The 23799-nt window shown below is 36.5% G+C and overlaps 1 protein-coding gene across 2 annotated transcripts in view; it reads right to left on the bottom strand.

Moving 5' to 3' along the window:
* Window positions 1-23799, bottom strand: part of SCAMP1 (secretory carrier membrane protein 1) — a 129949-nt gene that overhangs the window by 86964 nt on the left and 19186 nt on the right. The window contains exon 2 of one of the 2 annotated variants that reach the window (XM_025387825.1): window positions 10057-10134. The exons of the other annotated variant lie outside the window; for it this stretch is intronic. Within the exon in view, the coding sequence (XP_025243610.1) occupies window positions 10057-10134 (78 nt within the window). The remainder of the gene's footprint in view (window positions 1-10056; window positions 10135-23799) is intronic. 2 annotated transcript variants of the gene reach the window in all.

Here is a 23799-nt window from a genome sequence, read left to right as displayed (position 1 = left end):
GAGTGAAACACTGTCTCAAAACAAAACAAACCACCAAGAGTAGAAGACAAAGAGAACAAGGGCAACAAACAGAAAATAGCAGTCAGTGCGGTAGATATTAATCCAACTAAAGCAATAATCACTTTGAACGTCAATGGTCTCAAGGCACTAATTAAAAGACAGATTATGAGATGATCAAAAAACAAGACCCAACTATATATTGTCTATAAGAAACCCATTTTAAATATAAACATATAGATTAGAAGTAAACAGAAAAATATACCATGCTAACACTAATAAAAAATTTCAGAAAAAGCAGACTCAAAGCAAAGAAAGTCATTAGAGATAAAGAAGGGCATTACATAATGATACATGGGTCAATTCTCCAAGACATAGCATTCCTTAATATATATGCACCTAATGACAGAGCATCAAACTACAAGAGGCAAAAACTAATGGAACTGCAAGGAGAAAGATGAAACTACTATTATAGTTGTAGACTCCAACACCCCTCAAATCAGAAATGGACCAATCTAACAGGCAAAAAATCATTAAGAACATAGCTGAATTCAACAATACCATCCATTGACTGGATATAATTAACACCTATCAACCACTTTATCCAACAGCAGAAACGCATTCTTCTCAAGTTCACCTGGAACATTCACCAAGACAGAAGACATTCTGTAACATAAAACACATCTTAACAATTTTTAAAAAATAGAAATATAGTACTTACTCTCAAACAAGGGAATTAAATGAGAAATCAGTAACACAAAGAAAACTGAAACATCCCAAAATATATGGAAATTTAAAAAGACACTTCTAAATAACACAAGTCAAAGAAGAAATCTCAAGGGAAATTTTAAAGTATTTTGAGCTAAGTGGAAAAAAATGTATATCTTATCGAAATTTGTGGGATGCAGTGAAAGCAGGGTTTAGAGGACAACGTATAGCATTGAGTGCATATATTAGATAAGAAAGATCTAAAATCCATACTCCAATTTTCCATCTTAGGAAACCAGAAAAAGAAGAGCAAATCAAATCCAAAATAAGCAGAAGAAAAGAAATAAGAGCAGAAATCAATGAAATTAAAAACAGGAAATCAATAGAAAAAAAATCAACAAAATGAAAACCTGGCTTTTGCAAAAGACCAATAAATTCAATAAGCCTCCAGTCAGGCTCCCTAAGGAGGAACAAAAGGGAGGACACAAATTACTAATATCAGAAATGAAGGAAGAGACATCCACTGAGGTCCCATAGACATTAAAAGGATAACCAAGACATACTATGAATAACTCTATGCCCACAAATCTGATAACCTACAAGAAATGCACCAGTGCCTTGGAAAATGCAATCTGTGAAAACTTACAGAAGAAAAAACAGGCTATCTAAATAGGCCTATATTTATTAAAGATACTGACTCAATAATCAATAACCTTCCAAAATAGAAAGTAACAGGCCCAGATGGATCCACTGGTGAATGCTACCCATCATTTAAGGTAGAAATTTTATTAACTCCATACAGTCTCAATCAGAGGAAAGAAGCAAAAGGAAGACTTCCTAATTCATCCTATGAGGCTAGAAATACCCTCATATCAAACCAGACAAAGACACTACAAAAAAACTATAGATCAATATTCTCTGATGAACATGGATGCAAAAATCTTCAACAAAATATTAGCAGATTGAATCCAACCATATATGAAACAAATCATATATAAAACCAAGTGGGATTTTTTCCGGGTATCCTAGGCTGGTTCAACATTCAAAATTCAGTTAATGTAATTCATTATGTCAACAGGCTAAAAAAGAAAAATCATATGACCGTATCAGTAGATACAGAAAAAGCATTTCACAAATTCCTACACCCATTCATAATAGAACCATTCAGCAAACTAGGAATAGAGGGGAACTTCCTCAATTTGATAAAAAACACCTACAAAAAGCCCAATGCTAACATCAACTTAATGGTAAGAAACTAGAAGCTTTCCAGCTAAGATCAGGAACAAGGCAAGGATATCCCCTCTCACCACTCCTTTTCAACACTGTACTAGAAGTCATAACTAATATAATAAGATCCAAAAAAAGGTATGAAGATTATTAGGAAGAAAGAAATAAGACTGTCCTTGTTCACAGATAACAAGATCATCTATATGGAAAATTCAATGGTACTGACAAAAGCCTCCTAGAACTAATAAATGAATTATACTAAGGTTGTTCAATACAAAGTTAATATATAAAAGTCAATCACTTTCATACGTAACAGCAATGAACAAGTAGAATTTCAAATTAAACCCATACCATTTATATCAACATCCCCCAAAGTAAAACAGACATAAATCTAATGAAATATGTACACATTCTATATGTGAAAAACTATAAAACTGATGAAAGAAATCAAAGAATAAAAGATATTCCATGATCATGGATAGGAAGACTCAATACCATTAAGATGTCAGGTTTTCCCAACTTGATCTACAGATTCAATGCAATCCCAATCAAAATCCCAGCAAGTTATTTTGTGGATATTGACAAACTAATGTTAAAGTTTATATGGAAAGGAAAAAAAACCCAAAACAGTCAACACAATATTGAAAAAGAAGAATAAAGTTGGAAGACTGACACTACTAGAGTTCACTTACTATAAAGAAACAGTCATCCAGACAGTATGGTATTGACAAAAGATTAGAAAAACAGACCAACAGGACAGAATGGAGAGCCCAAAAATAGACCCACATAACTACAGTCAACTGATCTCGGACAATGGAGCAAAGGCAGTACAATGGAACGGTCTTTTCAACAAATGGTGCTACAGCAAAATTAATTCAGAATGGATCACAGAAGCCAAGCATATGCCTATAGTCCCAGCTACTAGGGAGGCCAAGGCAGAAGAATTCCTTGAGCTTAAGAGTTCAAGACCAGCCCGAGCAACATGGCAAAACCCTGTCACTAAAATAAATAAATAAATAAATATTTAAAAATGGATCATAGGCCTAAATATAAAATGCAAAACAATAAAACTTTTTGAAGATAACACAGGAGAAAACTTAATTGACCCAAGGTGATGACTTTTTAGAGAGATCAACAATGGCATGATCCCTGAAAGAAATAATTGAAAAGCTGGACTTCCTTAATATTAATGCTCTGCAAAAGACAATGTCAAGAGAATGAGAACACAAACCACAGACTGGGAGAAAATATTTTCATCTGATAAAGAACTATTATCCAAAAGATACAAGAACCCTTAAAATTCAACAATAACAAACCAATTAAGAAATGGACAGAAGACCTTAACAGACACTTCATCAAAAGGAGATATAAAGATGACAAGTGAGCATATAAAAAGGTGCTCCACATCATATATCATCAGGGAAATGCAAACTAAAACAATGACATACCACTACATACCAATTAAAATGGCCAAAATCCAAAACACTGATAACACCAAATGTTGGGAGAGGATGTAGAGCAACAGAAACTCTCATTCATTGCTGGATGGAGTGCAAAATGGTACAGACTTTGAAAGATCGTTTGGCAGTTTCTTACAAAACTAAACATACTGTTACCATATGGTCCAGTAATTCTATTCCTTGGTATTTATCCAAAGGAACTGAAAACTTACATCCATACAAAAAACCCACATACAGTTATTTATAGCAGCTTTATTCATTACTGCCAAAATTTGGTAGTAATCAAGATGTCCTTGAGTTTGTGGATGGCTAAATAAGCTGTGGTACATCCAGACAATAGTATGTTATTCAGCACTAAAAGGAAATGAGCTAAGAAGCCATGAAAAGACATGGAGGAACCTTATTATGCATACTACTAAGTGAAAGAAGTCAATCTGAAAGGCTACATTATGTATGATTCCAACTATATGACACTGTGGAAAAGGCAAAACTACGGAGACAGTAAAAAGATCAGTAGTTGCCAGGGTCTGTGAAGGGGCAGGAAGATGAATAAGTATAGCACAGAGGATTTTTAAGGCAATGAAAGTACTCTGTGTGACGTTATAACGATGGATATATGTCATTATACATTTGTCCAAACCCACAGAATGTACAACATCAAGAATGAACCCTGGGGCCAGGGGTAGTGGCTCACGCCTGTAATCCCAACACTTTGGGAGGCTGAGGCCGGTGGATCACTTGAAGCTAGGAGTTTGAGACCAGCCTGGCCAACATGGTGAAACCCCATCTCTACTAAAAATACAAAAAAGTAGATGGGTGCGGGTGGCGCAAACCTGTAATCCCAGCTACTCAGGAGGCTGAGGCAGGAGAATCACTTGAACCCAGGAGGTGGATGTTGCAGTGAGCCAAGATCGTACTCCAGCCTGGGTGACAGAGCAAGACTCTGTCTCAAAAAAAAAGAAAAAAAAAGCGAACCTGGGCCAGGAACAGTGGCTTACGCCTGTAATCCTAGGATTTTGGGAGGCCAAGGTGGGAAGACTGTTTGAGCCCAGGAGTTTCAGGTTACAGTATGCTACAATCATGCCACTTCACTGAAGCCTGGGCAACAGAGTGAGACCCTGTCTCAAAAAAAAAAAAAAAAAAAGAAGGGAACCCTAACATAATCTATAGACTCTGGGTGATTATGGTGTGTCAATATAGATTCACCAATTGTAACAAATGTCTACTCTGGTGGAGGATGTTGATAATGGTGAAGGCATAATGTTTTCAAAGTTCAATTATGTTGTAGTAACTACTTTATTTTTATGCTAGGTTTTACTTATCCATTCATCGGTTGATAGGAACATAGGTTATTTCCAATTTTTGGCTGAATTTGTGTGCTGGTTTTTATGTGGACGTATGTTTTCACTTCTCTTGGGCATATACCTAAGAGTGGAATTACACAGGGTCATATGGTAACTCTATGTTTGGTCATATGGTAACTCTATGTTTAACAAATGCCTAGAGCTAGCAAACTGTTTTCCAAAGCAGCTGCACCATTTTACATTCCCATCATCAGTATGTGAAGGTTCCAATTCTCCACATCCGTGCCAATACTCGCTATTGCCTCTTTGATTACAGACATCCTAGTAGATGTGAAGTGGTATCCTCCTTGTGGTTTTCATTTGCATCTTGACAGCTAACAATGTTGAACATTTTTTCACGTGCTTATCGGCCATTTATCTTCTTAGGAGAAACGTCTATTCAAAATTTCTATGCCCATTATAAACTGGGTTGTCTTTTTTTTGTGGGGGGTGGGGGGCGGGGCGGGACAAAGTCTTCAAGTCTTCCTCTGTCTCCCAGGATGGAATGCAGTGGCACCATCTTGGAACACTGCCACCTCCCTCTCCCAGGTTCAAGTGATACTCCTGCTTCACCCTCCTGAGTAGCTGGGACTCAGGCATGTATTCCAGGCATGTGGACTCACCACACCTGGTTAATTTGTGTATTTTTGGTAGAGATGGGGTTTTGCCATGTTGGTCAGGCTGGTCTCAAACGCCTGACCTCAAACGATCCACCCACCTCAGCTTCCCAAGGTGCTGGAATTACAAACATGAGCCACCACACCTAGCCTGATTGTCTTTTTAATATTGAACTGTAAGAATTTAATATATATTCTGGATACAAGTCCTTTATCAAATATGTGATCTGCAAACATTTTCCCATTCTGTGAGATGTCTTTTCACTTTCTTGATCGTGTTCTTGGACAAAAAGTTTTAAATTTTGATGTCCAAATTGCCTATTTTCTCTTTTGTTGTTTGTATTTTCAATGTCACATCTAAGAAACCATGGCCTAACTAAAGGTAATGAAGATTTACTCCTATGTATAGTTATAGTGCTTACCTTTAGGTCTATGATCGGGTTAATTTTTATGTATGGGATGAGGTAGGAGTCCAACTTCATTCTACTGTATGTGGACATCCAGTTATTCCAGCACCATTTACTGAAAAGATTATTCTTTCCCATTGGATTATCTTGACTATCTTGTCAAAAATCAGTTGATCATAAATGTAAGTGTTTATTTCTGGGCTGTCAGTTCCACTGATTTGCATGTTTATGCCAGTACCATACTGTCTTCATTACTGTAACTCTGTAACAAAACTTTATCTTAACCTCCTTTCCCTTTCCAGCCCCCATTTCTCTCATCCTCTCCCCTAAAAACAACTCTCTGCTCTCCACTGCTGCAAAAATCCTGCAGCAACAGAAAATGGATATATCCAGTGTGAAGTATTCATCTGGATCCACTGAAAACCTACAGAAGTCAAGCCTTATGATCAGTCTCTTTTGACTCTATACAATGCGGAGATGGTCTCAATAGGGTCAGGGGCTCATGAGTTAATTAGACTTTGGCTGGAGCAAATGTACATTAGAAGATAAGAGTAAAAAGATAGTCTGGAGAAAACAAACTGGTACTCTGTACTTTCTGCTCAATTGTTCTGAAAGCCTAAAAAAATAGTCCATGAAAACAAAATTAAAATAAAAACAAAAAGTCTGAAGTCAAACCACGTATGGTCTCACATGCCAAACTACTGAGTAGGCAATGCATAATCATTTCTAAGGAGGGCAGATGACCTACTCTGACCTCTGCTTTAGGAAAATAAGTCCAGTCACAGTATAAAAAGGGATTTGAAGAGGCTGGAAGTAGATAACTAGATAGGTCATTCTATCATTTCACATGAGTGCCTGAATTAGGCCAGGTAAGAAAGAATGAAAAGAACAGACAAGTCATATCTCCAGCAGGGATAAGTGACAGGATGCAGCAACTGATTAGATTTAGGAAAAGAAGCTGTTAGCGCCAAAGACAACTCGGGTGTTTCTAGCCAATGATACTAGGATATAACTCAACAGTATCATTAAATGAGACTGGAAACAAAGAGGTTCCAGAAGGGACAGATAATGAGCTCCAAGAATGACAAAACAGTGAGAAGCAGAAGGGAAAGAAAAAGAGAAAAAAGAAGTGCACAGCGAGAGAAAATAAAGACAGGTGTTAACTATTCAGAATGCTTTCACAGTATTAAAGATGAGTAAACTACCATGTACAATTATATCCAGTCAGTCCCTGTAGCTAAATGCTTTAGTCTTAATTTTCAAGAGACACTAATACTAAATTATTTAACTCAGCTAGGCATGGTGGTTCATGCCTGTAATCCCAACACTTTGGGAAGACAAGGCAGAAGGATCGTTTGAGTCCAGGAGTTTGAGACCAGCCTGGGCAACAAAGCAAGAACCTGTGTCTATAAAAAAATAAAATTATTTAACTCAACATTTTCCTCCCTGCCTTCACTGTAATATATATATATATATATATATAAAATATAAAAGATTTCCAAAGAGGTTATATGGTTTGCCTAAAGTTACCAACTGCATAGTGGTAGGGCCTAGGTTAAAATGCAGGTCCTCTTTAAGTAAGTACAAAAGAAAACAATTTTAATAAAAAAGAAGAAGAGGGCAGGAACTTTCTAAATCTTAGCAAGATTATACACTCAGGCATTCTGCTAGAAGATCTTCCTTCTTGACCTCACGTAGCTCACTATACCCTGATACAACAATCAAAAAGCTTCAGTTTCACAAACACTGTCCTATGATAAAAATATGAATACTACTAATTAACTAAAACAGGACCAAGGTCTAATGCTAATGTACCACTTAAATCAATTATCTAAGTACACCTAATGTCTTTGGAAAATAATCACAGCCACAAAAATGGACAAATTTGTGAAATCACATCATATAATAAAGGAATATTTAATATTTAAACTGTGTTTTCCATCATGTTAACAGTGCAGAGGAAAATACACCCAATTCTCATAACAATTTTCCTGGTTGTGACACCATATCACTGTTCATCAAATCTAAGGGAAGCATTTCATTGTAAATTGGCTTCTCATTATTGCCTAGCTCCCTGCTCAAGATTATTCACTTTCAGAAAATCTTTCTGTAACCATAAAGTCTCAACATTCAGAATCATTATTTATATTTTGTTTGATTTGTTCTGGATATATCTTCTTTGTGTCTGTGTAATTTTTAATTACACCAATTAGGTGAGAAATCTTTCAAGGACCAGGACTATTTTTTCTACTTCTTAAGTAACTATCTCCAAAGACAGCACTAGCAAAATGAAAAAGGCAAAAACTTTACAGATAACACGTGAGTTAACAAGCCAGTTCTGCCACTTTACTTGCTAGCTGACCTGTGTCTCAGATTCTTTATTAGTAAAATGGAAATTTAAAATATCAATTTTGAATGTTATGAGAATTTAATAAGATAATAGAGGCAAAGCACATGGCACAAAGTAGACAGCTTGACGAAGAATACAACAACAGATAAGAGTAATCTAAAGCTGCTAACTATATAAAAATGCTAAACATATTTCTTGCTAGTAAAGTTTTCCAAACATTTATATAAAAATCTCTTTTCATTCTTTATCGACAAACTTTAAAAATGGTCTTGTTCCCATCTCCACCTCCTAGAAATCAAGTTAAAAGAACTACATATAGAGGAATATAATTTGCCAGCTCTTTTTTTTTTCCCTTCAACAACTACTACCCAAATTGCACTCTCACATATTCACAGCACTAATTCATTAAAAGGTTGAATCATATGACACCACCCTTTTTATATATCAACACTGGTCAGCTTATTGGCCATTTCACATGTTTTAACCTGTAATTTACATGCTCAAAAAGCACTTCAGTGATCCCAACCTGGGATTAATTTGCTACATATAAGCAAAGGCTGTTAAATGAGGGCTTTGAAATAAAGAGAAATTTAAAAGTTCATTCTTATTTTAATGCTTTTACTTTTGGACTGTTTTTACCAACAATACTATTGACATCGAATATGTGGGGTTTTTTCCCCCCACACCAACCAATTCTCCAACTCTTTGGACACCATCTAGATGTCCTACAATTCAGTTCAATTCTGATACTACCTACCTGGATTATCACAGATCCCACAGGTTAAGAGCTCATTTCACCAGTCACAAGTCACACATTGCCGCCCATACTGACTAACTTGCTATAAGCTGGGGGTTTCCATGACCCTCTCCTCGGGTTTGATAATTTTCTAGAAGGGCTCTCAGAACTCAAGGAAACAGTTTACTTACTCTTAGCAGCTTATTAAAGGACACAACTCAGGAACAGCCAAATAGAAGAGATGCACAGGGCAAGGTAACAAAGTATTGGAGGGGGACCCAAATACAGGAGATGAAATTATTTGCCACAGAAATTCTGGGGATAATTTTCAACAGAATATACCTCAACAGTTTCCAAATCCAGGTCGCAATAAAATCATCAAAAGAACTTAAAAAAAAAATGTCCTAACTCTAAGAGATTAGGGCCATAAGGAGTAGTGTAATAAAGTCCCCCAGATGCTTCTAATATACATCTAGAGTAGCAAACCATTGTTTTATGAGGATTTTTTAATACTTGTACATTTTATAAATCAAGACTAAATTTTGAGGCCAGGTGCCATGGCTCACGTCTGTAGTTGCAGCACTTTGGGAGGCTGAGGTGGGAGGATGGCTTGAGACCAGGAGTTCAAGACCAGCCTGGGAAACATAGAAGACCCTGCCTCTACAATAAATAAATTTTTAAAAGAAAAAGAAAAAAATAACTAAATTTTGAGGGCAAAAATATGCTTTCCTAGCCTGGGTAAAGTTCCAAAGAGTCTACTCTGCCAGAACAGAAGGCTAGTACTATTCAGAATAATCTAATTCAAATGACAATCATACAAACATTCATGTTACAGTTCTACACAGCTTCCACGTAAAAAAAAAAAATCACCCCACATTATCAGGCAGACAACATGTACACCAAGAAATATTTCTCTAATTCCTAGTATTTCAAGTAGTGTAGAAAAGTTTACATTTTAGAAAGATTATTGTGATTTAATTTGTAAAACATAAAAGAAAATTTGAAGTATTTCACTAGGATCATCATGGTAATCTTCAATTACTACTAATATTTCTACATATTAAAAAAAGGCCAAGCTTGCTGAATACTAAATAAAATATTAACAATTTGTTTTATTTAAGTTTAACCAACCCAACAAAAAAGAAACCATAGTTGAAATATAATTCCTATTGAATTTCATTTTAAACATTTAAAAGCAAGAATAATCTTACTGTTCTAGAATCCGAGAATGGATTATATTCGTCAAGTCCTGGTGGAACATTTCTTGTCACTTGTGTAACTGATGGATCCTAGAATAAAATTCAAAGGAGAAAAAAAAGATGACTTATCCTTTAAAAAAAAAATTTTGATATTTACATACCATTTGCTTTTCTATACTTGTGGTCACCCAGCAAAGCTATCAGAGGAAAATAAAAGAAGATTCTCAGATTTACTGTCTCATTTCAACAATGGTGAAATTTAAACCCATACAACCTTCACATTCTCAAAGGAAAACAAAAACTGAGCGAGATTCACATCAGCTGCAAGCTATTACATCAAGATAAAAAGTAAACCACCTCTTAATAGCTGTGTGGAACTGACTACACAAGAGCATCTTAACAAATCTCAGGCAGACCCACCATCATTTCCTTTGGCCTCAACAAAGAATTCATGTTCCCCCTTTTTATAACATTTTCAATTTCTCCCACTGAAGATTTCATACTACATTACAAATCAATGTCATATACAGCCAACATCTAGAGCATTCAATATTAAATACCTCTTGTTTTATTCTACTCCAATATCTCTACTTTACTGTAGTTTATTTCACCACATGATCGTAGACTGTCTTCCCTTTTCCCAGTATAACACATGATCACACCATTCCAGCTTTTCAAATCTTTTAATATTAGACTTTCATAAAAATAACCAAATCACACGGTGAGAGGGAAAAATGGCAGATAGGAGGCAATACTAACTTACAGCTCCACTCAATGGACAGAGCATCACATGGAGACCTACATCACGCATCCTCGCTCCAAAAACTATGCAGGAACATACCAGGAAAGCCAAGAGAATCCAGACCCTTTGAAGAAGATGGATTGCTGCTGCAGGCTCCTGAGACAGCCAAGGAACTCTGAAGACAAAGGACACAATCTCTTGGGAGCTCTATGGTCCCGCCCATCGCCTGTTCTTCCTCCTACTACTGCAGCTAATGTGCTCTTTAAAGTGCCACCTCCTGGCTGGAGGCCAATGAACATAAAACCAGCATTCTTAAAAATACAACCAAGGACCCTCAGAGTCCACTTCACTCTGCTGCTACCTCCATGGAAGCAGGTGCTGGTATCCACGGCTGACAGACTTGAAGATGGATCACATCACAGGACTCTTTGCAGACAGTCCCCAGTACCATCCCAGAGCCCAGTAGCTCCACTGGGCTAGATCCAGAAGAGAAACAACAATTACTGTAGTTCAGCTCTCAGGATGACCCATCCCTATAGGAAAGCAGGGAGCACATCAAGAGAGCACCCCGTGTGACAAAAGATACTGAACAGCAGCCCTTGAGTTCCAGATCTTCCCTCCAATATAGTCTACCAAAATGAGAAGGAACCAAAAAGAACAATTCCAGTAACATGACAAAACAAGGTTCTTCAACACCCTGAAAAGATCACACTAACTTACCAGCAGTGAATACAAACCAACACAAAACCTCTAACATGCCAGAAAAAAAATTCAGGTCAACTTTTAAACCGATCAAGGCAGCACCAGAGAAAGGTAAAGTCGAACTTAAAGAATTTTTTTAAAAAAATGAATACAGGATACGAATGGAAAAATTTTCAGTGAAATAGCATAAATAAAAAACAATCTCAACTTCTGGAAACCAAGGACACACTTAGAGAAATGAAAAATGTACTGGAAAGTCTCAGCAATAAAATCGAACTAGTAGAAGAAAGAACTTCAGAGCTCAAAGACAAGGCTTTCGAATCAACCCAATCCAACAAAGACAAAGAAAAAAGAATTTTGAAAAATGAAAAAAGCCTCCAAGAAGTTTGGGATTATGTTTAACAACCAAACCTAAGAATAATTGTTCTTGAGGAAGAAGAGAAATCTAAAAGTTTGGAAAACATATTTGAGAGAATAATTGAGGAGAACTTCTCCGACCTTGCTAGAGTTCTAGACATCTAAATACAAGAAGCTCAAAGAACACCTGGGAAATTCATCATAAAAAGATCATCACCTAGGCACAGTCATCAGGTTGTCTAAAGTCAAGACAAAGGAAAGAATCTAAAGAGCTGTGAGGCAAAAGCATCAGGTAACCTATAAAGAAAAATCTATCAGATTAACAGCAGGTTTCTCAGCAGAAATCCTACAAGCTAGAAGAGCTGAAGTCCTACGTTTAATCTCCTTAAATAAAACAATTATCAGCCAAGAATTCTGTATCCTGCAAAACTAAGCTTTATAAATGAACAATACAGACTTTTTCAAACGCTGAGAGAATATGAAAACGAGCTCTAAATCTTGAAACAAATCCTCAAAATACACCAAAATAAAATCTCCTTAAAGCATAAATCTCACAGCCCCTATAAAACACCACCACAACGGAAAAAAAAAAAAAAGAAGAAGAAAAAGGTATTCAGGCAACAAATAGGACAATGAATAGAACAGTACCTCACATTTCAATAACATTGTTTGTAAATGGCTTAAATGCTCCACTTAAAGGATACAGAATGGCAGAATGGATAAGAATTTACCAACTATCTGCTGTCTTCAAGAGACTCACCTGACACGTAAGCACTCACATAAACTTAAGGTAAAGGACTAGAAAAAGATATTTCATGCAAATGGACACCAAAAGCAAGAGTAGTTTTTATATCAGACAAAACAGACTTTAAAGCAACAGTACTTACAAAAGACAAAGAGGGACATTATACAATGATAAAAGGAATAGTGCAACAGGAAAATATCAAAATCCTAAATACATATGCACCTAACACTGGAGCTCCCAAATTTATAAAACAATTACTACTAGACCTATGAAATGAGATCGACAGCAACACAATAATAGTGGGGGACTTCAGTACTCTACTGACAGCACTAGACAGGTCATCAAGACAAAAAGTCAACAAAGAAACAATGGACTTAAACTATACCCTAGGACAACTGGACTTAACATTTACAGAATATTCTACCCAACAACTGCAGAATATACATTGTCTTCATCAGCACATGGAACATTCCCCAAGACAGGCCACATCATAGGGCACAAAACAAGTCTCAACAAATATAAGGAAATCAAAATTATATCAAGTATTCTTTCAGATCACAGTGGAATAAAATTGGAAATCAACTCCAAAAGGAACCCTTGAAACCATAAAAATACATGGAAATTAAATAACCTGCTCCTGAATGATGATTGGGTCAACATTAAAATCAAGATGGGAATTTTAAAAGTATTTGAACTGAACAATAATAGTGACACAACCTATCAAAACCTCTGGGAAACAGCAAAAGTGGTGCTAAAAGGAAAGTGTATAGTATTAAATGCTTACATCAAAAAGTCTGAAAGAGCACAGACAGACAATCTAAGGTCACACCTCAAGGAAACAGAGAAACAAGAACAAACCAAACCCAAACCCAAAAGAAGAAGTAACCAAGATCAGAACAGAACTAAATGAAATAGAAACAAACAAACACAAAAGATAAAAGAAACAAAAAGTTGGTTTTTTGAAATGAGAAATAGACCATTAGCAAGATTAACCAAGAAAAAAAGAGAGAAGATCCAAATAAGCATAATTAGAAATGAAGCAGGAGATATTACAACCAATACCACAGAAATACAAAGATTATTCAAGGCTACTACAAACACCATTACACAAATAAACTAGAAAACCTAGAGGAGATGGATAAATTCCTGGAAATATACAACCCTTGTAGATTAAACTAGGAAGAAATACAAACTCTGAACAGACTAGTAACAAGCAGTGAGATTGAAGTGGTGATTAAAAAGTTACCAACAAAAAAAAGTCCATGGTCAGATGGATTCACAGCTGAATTCCATCAGATATTCAAAGAAGAATTGGTATCAATCCTAATGACACTATCACAAAAGAGAAAGAGGGTATCCCCCCAAATCATTCTATGAAGCCAACATCACCCTAATACCAAAACCAGGAAAGGACATAACAAAAAAAAAACTACAGGCCAACATCCCTGATGAACAGAGATGCAAAAATCCTCAACCAAATACTAGTTAACCAAATCCAACAGCATATCAAAACGATAATCCACCATAATCAAGTGATTTCATAAGAGGGATGCAGGCATGGCTTAACATCCACAAATCAATAAATGTGATACACCACATAAACAGAATTAAAAACAAGAATCACCTGATCATCTCAATAGACGTAGAAAAAGCATTTGACAAAATCCAATATCCCTTTATGAAAAAGCCTCAGCAAAATCGGCATAAAAGGGACATATCTTAAGGTAATAAAAGCCATCTATGACAAACCCACAGCCAACATTATACTGAATGGGGAAAAGTTGAAAGCATTCCCCTTACGAACTGGAACAAGACAAGGATGCCAACTTTCACCACTTCTATTCTACACAGTACTGGAAGTCCTAGCCAGAGGAACCAGACAAGAAAAAGAAATAATGGCATCCAAATTGGTAAAGAGGAAGTCGAACTATTGCTATTTGCTGATGATATGATTGTATACGTAGAAAACCCTAAAAATTCATCCAAAAAGCTCCTAAAACTGGTAAATGAATTCAGCAAAGTTTCAGGAAACTGAAACATTTGTGTACAACATTAATGTACATACATCAGCAGCCATGCTATATACCAACAGCAACCAATCTGAGAATCAAATCAAGAACTCCACACCTTTTACAATAGCTGCAAAAAAAAAAATACTTAGGAATATACCTAACCAAGAAGGTGAAAGACCTCTACAAGGAAAAGTACAGAACACTGCTGAAAGAAATCACAGATGACACAAAGAAATGAAAACACATCCCATGCTCATGGATGGGTAGAATCAATATTGTGAAAATGACCATACTGCCAAAAGCAATCTACAAATTCAATGCAATTAACATCAAAATACCATCATCATTCTTCACAGAACTAGAAAAACAATCCTGAAATTCATACAGAACCAAAAAAGAGCCCACATAGCCAAAGCAAGTCTAAGTAAAAAGGACAAATCTGGAGGCATTACATTACCGGACTTCAAACTATACCATAAGGCCATAGTCACCAAAAGAGCATGGTACTGGTATAAAAATAGGCACACAGACCAATGGAACGGAATAGAGAACCCAGAAATAAACCCAAATACTTACTGTCAGCTGATCTTCAACAATGCAAACAAAAACATAAGGTGGAGAAAGGACACCCTATTCAACAAATGGTGCTGGGATCATTGGCAAGCCACACGTAGAGAAGAATGAAACTGGACCCTCATCTCTCACCTTATACAAAAATCAACTCAAGATGGATCAAAGACTTAAATCTAAGACCTGAAATCATAAAAATTCTAGAACATAACATTGAAAAAATCTTTCTTGACATTGGCTTAGGCACAGACTTTATGACCAAGAACCCAAAAGCAAACACAACAACAAAAAAGGATAACAGATGGGACTTAATTAAACTAAAAAGCTTGTGCATAGCAAAAGAAATAATCAGGAAACAGACAACCCACAGAGTAGGAGAAAATCTTCACAATCTATGCATTTGACAAAGGACTAATACCTAGATTCTACAAGGAACTCAAACAAATCAGCAAGAAAAAAACAAACAATCCCATCAAAAAGTAGGCTAAGGACACGAATAGACAATTCTTAAAAGAAGATGTACAAAAGGCCCACAAACATGAAAAAATGCTCAACAATCACTAATTATCAGAGAAATGCAAAGCAAAACCACAATGTGATACCAACTTAGTCCTGAAAAAATGGCCATAATCAAAAAATAACAGAAGTTGGTGTGGATGTGGTAAAAAGGGAACACTTTCACACTGTTAGTGAAAATGTAAACTAGTACAAACACTAAGGAAAACAGTGTGGAAATTCCTTAAAGAACTAAAAGCAGATCTACCCTTTGATCCAGCAATCCCACTCCTGGGTATCAATCCAAAGGAAAAGAAGTCATTATACGAAAAAGGTATTTACAAATGCATGTTTATAGCAGCACAATTTGCAACTGCAGAACCAGCCTAAATTCCTATCAATCAATGAGTGAATTAAGAAAATGTGGCATATATATATTTATACCATGGAATACTACTCAGTCGTGAAAAGGAATGAAATAGTGGCATTTACAGCAATCTGGATGGAATTGGAGATATTACTCTAAGTGAAGTAACTGAGGACTGGAAAACCAAACACTGTATGTTCTCACAAGTAGGAGCTAAGTTATGAGTACACAAAGGCATAAGAATGATACAATGAACTTCGGGGACCCATGGAAAATGGTGGGAGTGGGGTGAAGGATAAAAGACTTCACACTGGGTGCAGTGTACACTGCTCGGGTGACAGGTGCACCAAAATCTCAGAAATCACCAGCGAGAAACTTATTCACATAACTAAACACCACCTGTTCCCCAAAAACCTACCGAAATTTTTTAAAAACCTGAATCACAAAATTGTAGTATATGTATGTGTGTGTGTATTAAGTGTGTGTGTATATATATATATATAAAATGAACATCTCAACACAACTATGTAATTCATGCGAAAAGCACTTATAATGAACATCTCAGCATAATGAACATCAACAAAAGTCAACTACATAATTCACATGAAAAGCACTTCCCAAACTGTCGTGTAGGCTATCTTCGAATTTCTAGTCTCAAACTTTAGTGTGCATCAAAATCAAGTAAGACACAGCGTGTTGCACCCAACCCCCAGAATTTCTCATTCAGTAGGTCTGGGATGGGGTCTGAAAACCTGTACTTCTAACAGGTTCTCAGGTGATACTGCTTCTGCTGGTCTGGAGACCTCTCCTCTCTAGTCTATACTGTACCTTCTCCAATTCACCTTCCTCAAGACAGTCATTCTTTACCTCTCAAAAATGCAAAGCTAATTTTGCCATTCCCTTCCTCCAACCTCTTTCCTCTGTCCTTTATCCATTTCAGATTTTTAAAGGCTCTACACAAACTATAAAACAAAACACGGCCGGGCGCGGTGGCTCAAGCCTGTAATCCCAGCACTTTGGGAGGCCGAGGCGGGTGGATCACGAGGTCAGGAGATCAAGACCATCCTGGCTAACATGGTGAAACCCCGTCTCTACTAAAAATACAAAAAACTAGCCGGGCGTGGTGGCGGGCGCCTGTAGTCCCAGCTACTCGGAGGCTGAGGCAGGAGAATGGCGTGAACCTGGGAGGCGGAGCTTGCAGTGAGCCGAGATCGCGCCACTGCACTCCAGCCTGGGTGACACAGCGCGAGACTCCGTCTCAAAAAAAAAAAAAACAAAACACAAATTCCTCAAAATGAGATACAAGACTTCTAACCATCTAGCCTGCCTATCTTTCCAGCCTTATAAATTCATATGAGAAAGATCTTTCTCCCTTAACCAAATGAAACAAGCTCCTGAATAAGGAGGCTCAAATTTAGCATAAAGGAAGTAGTAAGGATAAATTAAAAGTATGACACAGACAAAATATAAAGGCTTTAGGCTTGCTCAACAGTAAAATGGGAAGGAGGGAATGAAATCACTTGACTTACTTCCCCAGGGTTCCCCTCCAAAGTTCACCCAAAAGTGTAAGGACCAAGAAGATTATCAAGAGACAAAGCATGTGTCAATGAGAAAAATTGAGAAAACAGAAACATGACATTTTAATCAAAATTTTCAACTTGGCATTGCTAAAGTTAATCTAATTTAGAAATGGGTTTAGGGTCAACAAGCACCTTCATCAAATCCCGATGGTCCAGCTGTAGTCTCAATGCCTACCTTCACCATCATCTACAAAACCAGTAACCAGTGAGTCCTCAAACATCAGTCATACTCTTCCTTTGCATTGCTTCCCCTAGTTGGAATAGTTTCCCCAGCAGGGTCAGCCTAGCAATCTCTTCCTCTTCCTTATAAGCTCATTCTAAATATTACCTCATATGCTAAGCAATGATCTTCTGATACCTTCCCTGTACCCAAGTCTCTCCACTCCAGGCTCAATGCTCCCACAGCACTTATGAGAGCTCCATCAACATCTATTTCTCTGAACGATGATAATCTTCATGCAAGTCTTTTCTCCCCCAATTGGGCTGTGAACTCTTTGAAACAAGAAAGACTTTTTTTTTTTTTTTTGAGATGGAGTCTCGCTGTTGCCCAGGCTGGTGAAGTGCTGTGGCATGATCTCAGCTCACCACAACCTCCACCTCCAGGGTTCAAGCGATTCTTCTGCCTCAGTCTCCCAAGTAGCTGGGATTACAAGCATGCACCACCACGCCTGGCTAATTTTTGTATTTTTAGTAGAGACAGGGTTTCACCATGTTGGCCAGGCAGGCCTCGAACTCCTGGCCTCAAGTGATCCACCTGCCTCGACCTCCCAAAGTGCTGAGATTACAAGCAAGAGCCACTACACCCAGCCTTCAAATGTTTTCATTTTATCTGTTGTGGTGATCTGTGATCAGTGATCTTTTTTTTTTTTCTTAAATCATACACGCCTGGTGATACTCTGTTTCTTCAACGAGTATTACTACCATCCCTGTGGGGAAATACCCAAAGAGTAATTCTTCAAGATAATAGCAGCAGTAGTGACCAATAAATACTTCTTGAAAAAAACTGAGCATAAAGATAGTTCCAAAAGTGTAAATAAAAAGATGTTTAATGTCATTCATAAGAGAAACACTAATTAAAACTACACTGATGTAATCATTTCTCACCTATCAAATTAGCAAAAAAATCTAAAAGTCTGACATACTCTACTGACAAAGCTGTAAGGAAGCAGGGATTCTCATGCATTGCTAATGGGAATAAAGGGTGTTACAACCTTTATGTAGGGCAAGTAGGCAATGCCTAGCAAAATAACATCTGTATTTATCCTTTGAACCACAGTCTCACTTCTAGGAATCTACTCCAAAGAAATATCGGCAAAATTCTATTTATAACCATATGGAAGCACCACACTACTTCATCGACTGGAAGCAACCTAAATATCTATAAATAGAAGATGACTAAACAAACTAGGACAATCTACATGATAAAGTACTATGCAGCTGAGTATCATTATGCAGTTGTAAAATGGTATAACGAGATATACAAGTGCTATGGGCCGAGTGAGAAAAGCAAGGTGCAGAGGAGTGTAAACAAACGTTAACCTTTGGTGCAAAAGGGAAGATAAAAATGAATGTGTGTTTATGTTTTTTAAAAGGAAGAATCCAAAAATGAATAAAAATGATTCTCTGTAGGGGAAGGAAAGGAACAATAAAGACAGAGGATAGACTTCGAAGCTAGACTTAATTGTACACTGTTTTATAGCCTTTACTTTGGAAACATGAAAATGTTTTCATAATTACAAAACAAAATTAATTCAAAAAGAAAAAAGGAGGGAGACACAATGTAGGATCAGAAAGATGAATCCTGCTTAGCCAACATTCACGCTATCAACGTCATTCTCTCAGTGCCACAGAAGTACGAGTCCAACTCTCACTTTACAAATAAACACATTCAATTATCTTGAGTGTGCTAAAATTCACCTTAAATACTTTGAAAAGCCAATAAATAAATAAGGTATAACTTAGTCCCAAAGAGACCCAGAATAAAATTATTCTTCCAATTTTCTACTTTCAACTACAGTGACTAAAGTGGACTTGTTTCCTTCTAGATTCTAGAAATTTAATCCAGGCTAGAAGTTAACAGGCAATTTGATAAAATCATTTTCTCAAGTGAACTGAGTTCACTCTCCTAATGCAGTATTAGATGACAAAGCATTAGAGTATGTACACAATATACCAAGAATAACACTAGATTTAGGAAGGTAAAGAACTGATATCTCTGAATTATCACATAATTAATGTTTCAAATTAGCTTTAGCAACTGTAAATAGTGTTGAGGAAGCCATACCCTCTAAACTGGGAGAAGACAACAAAATTGAAAAAGAATTAAGTAACGATCAATGATATTGTAATGCCTATTAAGTATTTAGCACTTACATTTATTTCCAATCCTTGCTATAATCTTTCCTGGTAGACTGTATCGTTCCATTTTTTCAGAGAAAGAAGCTGTGGCCTTAAACAAGGTCAGGAAACTTCCTTAAGGTCAATTAGTGCATGTCTGAGACAAAAATTAAACTAAGACTTCCCAATTCCTAATTCCTTATTAATAATTCCAAAACTGTGGCAGGAAAATGTTATTCTTCTCCAACATAATCAAAATGAAATTATTTCAACTGATAATTTGGTTTCTTCTTTGGCTGTGGTTCTCAAACTTCAGCACGCATTGGGGTCACCTGGAGGGCTTGTTAAATCCAGATTGCTGAGTGTCACTCTGAACGTACCTTGTTTCTGATTCAATAGGTCTAGGATGATGCCTGAGAATTTATATTTCTAATAAGGAAAAGATTCTCAGATAGTCTTATTTTGTTGACTTAGAGGATCATACTAGGCTTCTGTATTTCATTAACTTTTAAGCAGCAAGTAAAGATATTCTTCAGAGTTTAATTTAAATATCAGTGGATCTGACTATGCATAGACATTAGAGTTATATCTTTACGTCATTAGTTAAGCCAAGGCTATTCTGTCAGTCCTTTAGTAATGCCACTTAACTTCACAGTGTTACTTCACAGTGTTTACTTCATATTTCACTAAACTATCAAGATGGATATGAAAACAAATTTTTCCAAACGAAGAAAAGTTTACATCTAGCACAATTAGTTTGTATATTTAATACTAGGTTTCTCTACCAAATTCTCCAGAGGAATGAACCTTCTGAACCTTCACTGTATTCCAAATGCTCTCCTATACCATGCATTGAACTGGATATTTCTTGATCACTGCCACATATAACCTGAAAGATTCAACCTGGGAGACAGAGCTTTCACCTGCTGGAAATAAGGAGATTGACTCAATCAACTCATGTGACTAATGAAGCTCAGTCTCCTGTTTACTTTTCTCTGTACATATGTCATTTTTAAGCTAAATAGTAGTCTAATAACATAAAAATCTACATGGATGATTATTATACAGCTATATATTATGTATCCACTTCTATGATAGCTGCTAACACAGGTTTGGGTTTCATGATTAGTATGCAAAACCTTCTATGTCTTGGGTACTTATTCTGTAGTAGAAAAAAGCACTGGTCTAGGAATCAGAAACTGAGCACCTGGCAATGACCAATTCTGTGACATCAAACAAGTCACCTAAACTCTCTCTCGATTTTCTCATCTTTAAAATTAAGGGGAAATTTGATAATCACCCTGGTCAACCATAGTTCAGAAATGTTATGCTACGGATTGCTGGCTGCCTTATTCAAATTACAGTTCCATTACTAAGAAGCAATAAACTTTGAACAAGTCACTTCATATTTCACTGTACCTCAGTTTTTTCATCAGTAAAATGTATCATATAAGTCATGAGTTACTACATGTAAAGTGCTTAATATAGTTCCCATACATAGGAAATACTCAAATAAGTGACAGGTGAGGCTGCTATCATCATTACCACCAACAGTAAGTTAAGGATCAAGCAAAAAAGCTCTCCACCTATGGCTGAGAATTGTAAAAACTATAGCACATCCTAGGTAATGAATAGGACAAAAAACACCCACCGTGTTTCCTTAAAACACCTTCTAAGGAAAGCAACCAGAAGCAGTTCTTTGCCCAATCTTTGCGTCATGTGACCCCATTAACTTGGCTACATTTCTAAGAATAAGAAACTGGCCTCTGTGCCAAAGGTAACTATCTTTAGAACTGGACATGAGCAAACCTGGCAGTCCCCAACAGAAGCAACTCGATTCTGGCTAATTGCTAACCAATCCAATTCTATTCCCATTTTTGAGGAGCCTGAGTATGAGACATAAAATTGGGAACTATAATAGCAGCAGAAGTTGACAACAGCCACGGCAGAAAGAGTGACGAGTTATAGGAAGGTGGCCAGAAAAGGGAGCACAGAGCAGCAGGTAAAGCATCTGAGGGGAACAGCAATTACTAGAGTTGCCAATGAGTCACCAAAGCAAAAACAGTTACTGTTATTTTAACTGGTGAGGAATGACTTTGTGTTACAGAAGTTTTCACAATGTCCTGCAGATCATCAGAAAGGCCTCAGCCTTTTTTTTCCTTACCTCCCACATCGTCTAGAGGTTAGGGGGGAAAAAGGAGGAAAAAAAGGAAAAGGGAAGCAAAAAAGAGGAGGGAAGGAAAAGCAAGAAGGAAGCCTTTCCGCCAAGGTTGGGGGAAAATCCTCTTCATATCTAAGCTTCATCTCTCCCTACCTTTTCTTAGGATCACCCTGTCAATTATTCTTTTCTCTCATATGTTCAACTGCTTCTTCCCAGCAAGATACCTCACATTTCAAGTATTGATCATCTTTAAAATGCACACAAGCAAAACAAAAAACAAACAAACAAAAAAATCCCTCCTCAGCCCGAGATCAATCTGCCAGTTATTTCTCATGGGTCAACGACAATGACCTCCTTACTGGTCTCCCTCCCTATCCTCTGACCCCATCCCAATCTATTCTTCATAATAAGCCAGAATCAGCTTTTCAAAATACAAACCTTTTCATGTCCTTCTTACAGATATAATTAATGTGAAGTACATATATTTGAGGTCTTTGAAAATTTTAAATACTTGGGAATGGACAATGAAAACTGGTGAAATCATTTGTTGAACAGATTGCAACGATAGGTAAATTCTCACCGTTAAATGACTACTAAGAACTGGAGACAAACTTTAGACTGGCAATAATAAATGACGTTCTTTTATCACAAATATCCTACAGTGTGCAAAAGCCATCTACTGTTGTAGTAATGCATTTTATAGATGTGCTATACACCTGTGCTACCGTAGCCACCAGCCACATGTAGCTCTTAAAATGTAATTAGTTCAACTGAGATGTGCTACAAGTATAAAATACATTAGATTTTCAATTTCAAAAATTTAGCAAAATAATATAAACTATCTCTAATTTTTATATGATTATGTGTTGAAATAAGATTGTTTATATGGAGTGAAATAAAATGTCTTACAATTAAGTTCACTTGGTTTTTCTTTTTTTCTAACATGGCTACTAGAAAATTTTAAATTGCATATGTGGCAGAAATTATATTTCTATTGGACAGTACTGATCCAGGCACTACAACTTATTCAAAACTGGCTCACAGAATAACTTCACTTTCATCCATTTGGACAAATTCAATTATGTTAGCAAAAAGAAATATGACAAACTAGACTTAAATTTCCTCTAAGTTTTTCAAAATTACAAAGGATGACAAGAGACATGATTAGAATCTTTCTAGTCCAGTATTTTTATATAACATAGTAGCAGATTTTCACCATTACTTCCTTCACACTTTTTCATGAGGTATAAGAAGGTAATATTTTGAATGTATTAAACGTTTATAAGAAAATGCACATTTACAGTTCTATCAAGGAAGCCAATGGGAAACTGAAGGCTACAGATTCAAAGAGAGAAAGAAAATTCATCTAGGTTAGCATGATACCAGACTCTTAATTATTTCATGTAATCCTCAGAAGAGCTTTATGACTTGGGTTCTATATCCTTTCTTTCACTGCTGAGAATACTGATTCGGAGATGTTTTAGTAATTTGCCCAAAGTCATATAGCTAATAAGTGACATGGTCAGGATTCAAATCCAAATCTAAATCCAAAGACCAAGTTGTTGCAAGAAAATGCAATAAAGAAAGTAAGTTTATGTTCAAAACTATATTTCCTCAGAAGAAAAAGAGTATCGGGCTGCTCTATAAAACTTAATTAAAATATTCTTCAATAGCTCTGCTTGGTTCA

This window comes from Theropithecus gelada, chromosome 6 (genome assembly GCF_003255815.1).
Source record: "Theropithecus gelada isolate Dixy chromosome 6, Tgel_1.0, whole genome shotgun sequence".
Classification (NCBI taxonomy): domain Eukaryota; kingdom Metazoa; phylum Chordata; class Mammalia; order Primates; family Cercopithecidae; genus Theropithecus; species Theropithecus gelada.
The sequence above is the reverse complement of the archived record's forward strand: the minus strand, read 5'-3'. Positions and strand labels throughout refer to the sequence as shown.